The sequence below is a fragment of the Pteropus alecto genome, unplaced genomic scaffold (assembly GCF_000325575.1).
Source record: "Pteropus alecto unplaced genomic scaffold, ASM32557v1 scaffold103, whole genome shotgun sequence".
Lineage (NCBI taxonomy): Eukaryota > Metazoa > Chordata > Mammalia > Chiroptera > Pteropodidae > Pteropus > Pteropus alecto.
Genome location: NW_006436288.1, coordinates 6,703,651 through 6,712,875, shown reverse-complemented (window position 1 = coordinate 6,712,875; position 9,225 = coordinate 6,703,651). Strand labels below are relative to the sequence as shown.

At 31.8% G+C, this 9,225-nt stretch overlaps 1 protein-coding gene across 1 annotated transcript in view; it reads right to left on the bottom strand.

Annotated features, from left to right (window-relative positions):
- Positions 1 to 205: 205 nt before the first annotated feature.
- GOLT1B (golgi transport 1B) overlaps positions 206 to 9,225 on the bottom strand; it is a 12,140-nt gene continuing 3,120 nt past the window's right edge. Inside the window, exons 2-5 of the mRNA XM_006912673.3 lie at positions 6,867 to 6,958; positions 5,296 to 5,474; positions 4,518 to 4,599; positions 206 to 2,705 (exon numbers count right to left, since the gene is read on the bottom strand). Coding sequence (XP_006912735.1) covers positions 2,667 to 2,705; positions 4,518 to 4,599; positions 5,296 to 5,474; positions 6,867 to 6,958 — 392 coding nt within the window. The 3' untranslated portion in view covers positions 206 to 2,666. The remainder of the gene's footprint in view (positions 2,706 to 4,517; positions 4,600 to 5,295; positions 5,475 to 6,866; positions 6,959 to 9,225) is intronic.

Here is a 9,225-nt window from a genome sequence, read left to right as displayed (position 1 = left end):
ATTGCTCTCACTCTACCTACTATGCAAGGACCCAGTGGGAAGGTAGCCATCTACAGGCCATAGAAAGGGTCCTCATCAGGAACTAAATCTGCCAGCACTTTGATTTCGAATTTCCTTGCATCCAGAACTGTAATAAATGTCTATTGTTTAAGCCAGTCCATGGAATTTCATTAGAGCAGCCCGAGTTCACTAAGACAACCACCAATTAATAGAAAAGTACCCTTTTATTGAGAGGTAAGACAAGTGTATTTACAATATTCAATTGTTAGATCATATAATCTGACTGTGAGACTTTTTAAGCAGCAGTATTTCAGGAATTACAATTTATAAGGGGAAAAGAAAAACATTCCAAATAGGTTTCTGTTACAGAAAATATATTTGAACAATGCCAGAAACGCTTAAGGCTAAGTAGAATTAGACTTTTTCTTCCATCTTCATAGCAATAACCAATGCTTTTTGTTTTTTTCACTAAGACTGCTAATTTTGGAAAAGAAACAATACTTTTTAGAAAAACTGAAAGAAATGGTACTCCTTTTAGTCAGAGGACTAATGTTTAAAAATAGCGCCTCATCAATGGTCCTGAATAAGAAATATACAATGCTGCTATGCAGTCCCAAACTCACATTTGAGATTAACCATAGACTTGTTTAAAACCGAGAACTGCTCCAGCCTCTCAGTCTTACTAAGGATCGGGAGATTAGCGAATCTTTCACACTTCTGCTTGATAATAAGATTGTTGAAAAAGAGATCTCTGTTACAGTGCAAAGAACATTTTGATAGAAATTCATGTCTACAAAGGAGTTAAATAATACAGATGTTCCTTGCATTAACAGATTCTGTTCTTGCTCAAAAGGTAGAATTAGCTAGCCATTTTAAATAATATGGGTCAGTCAAAAATATGTATAACAGAATCTTACAGGGCAACTTGTATAAGTCAATCCCCAAAATAGGTATATATTTGACACTCTCCAAGTGAGGATATTACTCTTTTGAATAACATTAGATACAACACTAGGTCTCTTATTATTCCATGAACTATTGAGGTAGTAGTCTCATTTTGTCAATATCATCTATTTTTTTCACAGATTATGTCATGGTTAAATGCCAGCATCAAAAGACAGTAATCCACAAGACTGAACCGTTAGACTATCTACCAAAGACTTTCCTTCTTTAAATGAGCAAGCTTGGGAGTTCTCTGTGCATCAAGAGATTTAACTAAAACTAACATAGGCTGCAATGTATTTTGTAGACATGTTTGTAAATAAAAATTATGAATTTCAATTATGATTTTATGCATTAAAAAGCTTTGCAACTGTTAAAAAAAGTCAGTGCAATCACTAGCGATAAAACAAATAGTACTATGGCTATTGAAATGTGTTCCTATATTTACTACAAAAGCTGCAACCTGGAAAACTGCTAATGAAGAAACAACCACTCTTTCTTACTGTTTCTTTCAAGCAGCAATGGTAGGGAAAAAAAACATTTTTTTTAGTGTAGTGCTTTTAAGAAACTATAACCAGTTTAATTACAGTAAAATCACCTCAGCATGTGAATTCAGATATTTCCTCCATGAACTCAAGATGAAGAGTGATCACATGAAGCATACATCATCCATATGGATTTTTATGTTATGACAAAGCTGAAAATAAGGGAAAACTCAGTTTACATGAATAGCCCTTAAAAATGGCTATGTTTAACCTTTTAATATGTTACATCTTAGAGTACATTACCAATAAAGTTAGTTACTTTAGTTTGTGAAAAACACAATAATAAACCACGGTTAAAATAAAAAAGGAAAAAGAAAACATGATGTAGAAAATCCATTTGGTTTGAATCATTTAGCATCTTAAATAAAAGACTTCAATGAAACAAGCTATGTAACAGACTACTTAAGGGTCAAGAATGCGTTTTGTTTAAATGCCTGCATGTAATGAATGATACAGATAAGTCTTAGGTTAGACTCCCAAGAAGTAAGTTACTCCAGAGTGTGTTGCTGACCAAAGAAATGCTTAGTCAGCTATAATTTAGAAACTAAAACCTAGTAAAGAATGACCTTTGCATATTCCAATGGAGAACATCTAGTTCAGATTTTCATCTGGCTTTAAAATACTAAGTTCGGCAGAATCACAAGTTTTATTTTAACCATACGTTTACAAAAAAAAAAAGTGATTCATACATCAAACCTGGGTTTTCCTTGTTTTTAATATATTAAAATGACATAATCCAATCTAACTCATGCATCACTTTCAGGGACACAGCGTGACTGGAAATATTTTTGCCACTGCAGAGGACATTTCTAAAAAAGCAACTGCCTATGGGTGCTCCTGCACCTTCAAAATAAAAAGAAACAGGCACCATAGTTCTCTAAAGATGGCTGTGTTTCGCACATTGTGGAAAAACAATAAAAATCGCCTTCAAGAGTTTCAATATGCATTGTAACATAGATTTCATCTCCTTCAGTTTGCTTGCTGACTTCTCGGATCACTTAGATCACCTGTTTTCATTGCTTCTTTGCTAACTGCTGTTGGTACTTCGTAGGTATACATTTTTAACTTCTGTAAAGAACATTACGAGCTATTTCATGTAATTTAATTTTGTGCTGAATATTCTTCAAAGGATTTTATAAATAATATAATATTTTAAATGAGTCTTCAATTCGCTTGTTGTTATACCATATTGTTGCTTTCTCCAACTTTATCTACAAACTGTAAGAAGAAAAACGGACAATTAAAAGTAAGCCTACAGCATTATAAAACATTACATCAACATTTTAAATGTTGATTAAAAGCCCCAGCTTTATAAGATTCATGGAATTTTAAGATATGACTGACAATGATTAATTCAGTACTACTCACCACCATCTTCTGACATGTAAATGTGTCTAAAAAAATTTTTTTTTTCTAAAAGTTGTTTTTGCATGACATGTTATACATATGGCTTTAAGGGTGCAACGTGAGAAATGTGACACAATGAATAAAAAAAAATTGGAGAAAATGAAGTTAAAATTGATAGCTTAACAAAAAAATTAAAAATAAATAAAAAATTAAAAAGCTGAAATGCCAGCCATTCATGCATTAATGAACCCAATAAGATATTTCAACTGACCATTACTGTGGATCTCTTCTGGGCCTATGTAGTCTTTGAACAAACAGATTTAACTCCATTAAGTTCAATAATTAACAACAGCTATTGACTAAAAATACTTTAAATGTGTTCTTGGACTATAGACTGAAAGTGGCAATGACATTAAAAATAGATGTAATGATGCAAGCATAAATTTATAATTATTAAATATAAGTTTTAACACATATTAAATGTAAGTGGTTATTTACTTTGGTTACCCTACCCTAAATATAAAGCAATTGGGCTTTCTTCAGCATTCCAAATGGGTGATGCAAACAAATATTGAAACAAAATAGTGGAGATATTTATTAAAAGTTATGTAACCAGAGTGATTATAATACTATCAAAATCTAGTAATCATCTAACTCTTTCATTTCACTAGTCACATTTTTACTTAAGCAGTAATAGGAAACATAATTTATAGTGTTGAGCATCCATTTATGCAAATATTGAAGAATACTTAAATATGGGGCATAAATAATGATTACAATTCTATAACTAGATAGTTTAGTAAGTTCAAAAGCCATTCTAAGTATAAACTGACTATTGTATGAGTCTGGTGATTAATGCAAATGAAATCAATATATACCCCTATAAGCCTAGGTTCTAACATTTTATATAACCATAAAAAGGTGACTGGCACACTGAAATTAAAAGTTGCTCTAAAAGTACTTATGGATTCATTAGAATTTTAAGGTATATTTAGGTGGAGAGAAAGGTAAGTTCTGGGCTGTATAGTTCTGACTCAACAACTGACTTGAGGATGGAAATGAAATTAGGCTTATAGTGGTACCTTTAGCTCTTTGAGAATTCAATAAATGCTGTGGACCATCTCTCAAGAAACATCTACAAAATCTGTAAACAACTTTTAGAAAGTTGATGGCCCACCCTGAAGAAACAGATTTCACAAGACTGTTTAAAGTCATAGAGCTGTGAACAGAATTTTATCATCTGACACCAAGTATAATAATGCTTTATTCAATTGTCTTAATGCACCTATTTGATGAGACAGTCTAAGAAAATATTCATGACCAATAATGATGCCATTTTTATATTATTGCTTCTAAAATTAGAGATCATATAAAAGTCAATTGAAAAGTGCCTTGAATCCTCAAAGAGAAAGGCTGAATAGCGTATCAATCTGCGTTACATTAAAAAATAGAGAACGATTTTAAAAATGAATACAGTGAAACAAAATTTCAGGTATTATAGGTTTAGCAATGATTATTTTCTCTGGTATTCAAAGTAACCACGGTCTATGTGATGCAACCAGTTATATCATAATAAAAAACATCAATGAATCATGTATCAATTACTCCAACTTCTAGACGTAAAGAGCACCAAAGAGTATTTTGATGATTTAAAAATTATGTTTCTAAATACAGGATACTTACTGATCTAATTCCAGGTAAATTCAAGAGCGAGCCAAGGACTGGCACTCTTCTAATGAAGCCAATGACCACAGGAAAGAAGCCCCTAGGAGAGGGTAAAAAGTTCTCAGAACTTGCACATTCTCAGTTACTAAAGTCAACTGCTAACCAAGCAAAAAGAAAGAATCCTGTTAAAATTTAGAGACCTCGAGCTTCTGTTAACATTTTTTACTTCTCCCAAGATTTGATTTCTTCCTTAATTATGTTCCTATAATATTCTGCATATATACCTATATTGGCATTATTACTATATCCTCTTGGTATCTTTATCTATGTCTCAGAAATGAGAGAAACTCTAAAATAGATCTGGCACTTAATTCATTTTCATGTCTCCTGTGGGTAATATGATGCCTGGAAGATAGAATACAAAGGATATACATTTCTTGAACAAATATTTAAACCAACCTTACTTAATGGTATGCCTACTATTGTTTATTTATTTGGGAACGGGCACATGGAAAACATTAACTGATTAAAATCTCCCACAGTGTATTTGGTGCAAAATTTTTCAATATGTATATGGACTAAAGGAATTGTTATCAAGTGGCAGTAACTATATAGTTATCAGGTTCTACATAGTAAAATGCTAGATCTACTTATGTATCAACCTATCACTGTTTAGTTGATGAAAATAGCAAACATAAAGAGTATCTTAAAAGACCAACAAAATGAATTTTATTAAACTGAAAAGACTTGACATACTGACTTATTGAAAGAGAAAAAAGTTAAATGATTGCCTTACCTGAACAAGAGAAAGAATCCATAAATTTCGAAGATCATGCCTATCAAAGGCCAACCAATAAGGACTACAAATACACCACCCAGGAAAAATCCCGTAGCTTTCATTTTATGTTTTTGGAAAAAGAATCTGAATGTTCTTTCTAAACCAATTACAAAAGCCAAGCCAGCCACAAATAAAACCTAGAAGAGAAAGAAAATGCAATACAGAAAAAGTAGTTAAGCATACTACATAAACTTGAAAAGCTAAATATAAAGAGAAAATCTGGCTTTTAACATGGGCAACTGGCCAAAGAAAATGCACACCAAGAAGCAGAACCGAGGAGTGGGCTAAGCGTGTGAAAGTTGTAATTGTATTCCACTCTTCTTAGTCATTGTGTCTTGATTAAGTGGAGAAAGAGATAAACAATTAGGAAAAATTAGATGTTACTAAGGGACATTTGCACCTGCAGTGTTTTCCCAAGTTTAGCTAGATGGAGATGGCTCGGTCAAGTAGATGAGTGGCGAGGCAAAAGAAAGAAGCTGCCATAAATGTCACTGGAAGGTACTGCTGGTTCTGAAAACTCCACCACGGGCTATAGGAGCTGCATGGATGGGAGAAATGCTGATACGGCCAAAGTGATAGAAGAAGAAACCATGCAAAGCCAGGAAAAGGATTCTAGTTTTATTCCAGAATATCTGGTGGCAGCAGAAATAAAAATATAGCCATATTCTCAAAAATACATATATTTTGCATGTTTTCAGACACTGGACAAGAAATGGTCATCTATTAAAAGCTTTCTTTTCCCCATGTTTTACTCCCCAATACCTGCCTTTCTTCATTAGCTTTCTTTAGTGAAAATTATTTCACATAAATATTTATTAAGCCTAAGGTTAAGCTTCATATTGAAATACCAATGCTGTTTATATTATTATTTATTAAAACATCGATTTTGAACAATTTTGTTATCCTTTATATTTACCAATTTCCAATTAAAAGCCCAATGGTAACATATACTTTAAAAGATATTTAATAATTATTTAGGGACTTTATTAACCTCTTAGAAGTTATTATTTATTTCTAGAACTCTAGTACAACCTCCACACATGGACAACAGAGTACACATTCCAAATAAACAATATACACCTTTCTTAACAAGTCACCTATTAATATAGATATATTTTTAAAAGGCTTTAATTGTTTTTAAAAAATCTTTTTACTTTATGGTATTGAACCGAGTGTGAAATCTTAGATGTTTCAAGTCAAAACATATTAACAAATTTACCAAGAATGGGGGCTATCAAGTCATCTATTTTGAAGTTCTATTTAGAAGCAGCCTTGATTTAATCTATTGTAAATCACATATCAAACACTTAACAGAGGAGTCATGGAATTAGAAAAACCTCATTAAAATAGTTACATTTAAACAAAAACCTGATGGGTTTAATTCCTGATGGAAACATAGGATGTAATAGGAATCTTTCTTTACATGAGTAATAGTGAATTATTTTCCCAAAATTTAATAGCAGGCAAGAATTCATTTGTAGTTAAAATTTCCTTTTGAAGTTAATTAAAATACATACTGAAAAACTTACATTTCCAATAGCCAACAGTGCTTTGTCAAAAAAGAGAATCATTCCGAAGAACAGGAAAAACACTCCAAATCCTGTTAATCCCATTCCAATTTCTGCAATATAAATTACATGGTTAAAGGCTGAGAAAAATGAAAGTTACATTAAAATCCCTGTAAAGTAAGTATGACAATTTTTCAGTTTTGGTTGATATAAGGAAATAGGTTCCCAACATATTGCAGGTTAACTTTGTAATGCCATTCACTAAGATCTATAACAAATTAAATTAACATCAGCAAATTACCTTGAAAAAATTTTTTTTTATAAATTTATTTATTTAAATTAGTTTCAAGTATACAGTACATTGGTCAGACATTTATAATGTTCATAAAATGATTCCCTCAATTGCTCCCTCCCTCCCCTGGCCCTCCATTTAGTCACCATATTAATGCTAACTGCATTCCCTCTGCCATGCTCCCTGTGCCCAACTATCAATTACTAATTTGTACTTCTTTAACACTTCACCTTATTCTCCCAGCCTCTCACCGAATTGTCCACTATATTTGTGTTACCCTGAAATTTAAAATATGAACGTAAACTTCTAATCCCTATATGAGACAGAGCATTTCTTACAAACATAAACATAATAGAGATAAATCAGGGTACTAAACCTTTGGTTATACATTTTTTTTTCTCTCAAGAACACCTCTGGCATCAGACAAATATATGGTTTTACTTTTACTATTTATTTATCTCCTTTCATAATATATGGCTATTATTTGTATGTACAATATCTACAGATCCTTCTTTCCCCTCTTAAAATCAATTTCTTCTTTAACCCATTAGAAATGTTATGGTAGGTCAGTACAATACAATATACTTCATTTCTACACTGCTTCTCACAATGGCAACAGGAAATATTTTGGGAATCACGTAGCTGTCTCCTCAAAAGTTAAGTTTCAAAAAGTTAGGCATCACTTTTAACTTCTTGATGGTTTATTATGGATTTATTCTACAAATTTATCTAAACAATGAATCCATTCAGATATTTAGTCTGAGTCCTGAAATCATTTTCCAAAGTTTATAAGAACACTGTTTTATCTAATATTAATATTCTGAGTTTTTACTCTTTCATTTAAAAAACAAAGAATTGTTGATCAACTCCTGGATAATTGTTCTAAGTGCATACACAGTGGTGGACAAAATGTAAGCTTTGAAGTCTATGTTCATCTTATATATAAAACTAATAATTTTATTGCCTTTATGTAAAGGCAGAAGAGTCATCACTTTCTAAGATTACAGTTTCATTTTTCCATTAATGCTAGAAAGCACGATCCACTAAGTCATCTCCCTGATCATTTTAGTTTTGTTTTCAGGAAATAGTCACCAATCTTTATTTAACCTAGAAGTACTATCTGCATAAAACAATGAAATCATCATAATTTTGGATTTAATCATTGGCTGCTGACTTATTTGAATATGACTAATTTCTATCTTTCGCAAATTATTCTGATTACAAGAAATTTTTGAGATGTTTGTTCAGAAAGGAAATTATATGGAAATACAGCTACTATGTATTGAGAATTTACATGAAATAGCCATTAAGAGGTACTTTACATACCTTACATAACTTAACCCTCTCAATGCTATTGCAAGGTAAGTATCTTTACATTGTTTTAGAGATGCAGGAAATTGAGCGTTAGAGAATTGACTTAGTTTGTCTGAAGTCATACTTGTGGTTAAGCATTTGAACTGGTCTATTTGAATCCAAAATCTGTGTAATTAACCATTATGCCATACTGCTCCCCACAGAATTTTTTTCAGGTTTATTATGTTTGGTTAAATAAAGCTCAAGGTCATCGGAGTATACTGTACTTCTGGGGGAAGCATCTTTAGGTGATTCAATTTTTTTTTTCCTTCCAGATATATTCTATTTTATTACACAAGTAGTTGAGAATTTTCTAGTTATCTTTTCTCAACATTTTTCCTAGTTTATTTCCACCGTGTTCAGAGAACATACTGTAAATGAGTTCAATGATCTAAAATGTTGAGAAATACTCTTAGCTTAATTTTGATTAATATTCCATATGCACATGAAAAGAATGGGTGATTTAGGTTTAATATTAATTTGTTATCTAATATAACTAAGTAGATATTAGTAGAACTATTAGAAATTGACTTTAGTGAAAAAGGATAATGTCTGAATATTGTTTTACATTTAACGAATGTTTATACAAATACACTGTAATTGCTTTAATAAAATTGTGAGGTAAAAAAGTAGCACCAGCCCTACATTTCATATGGGCACCAAAGGCTCACAGAGATTCGTGACTTACCCTTGACCAAAGAGCCAGCAAATGTGTGTGGTGGTGGGGGGTGGGGT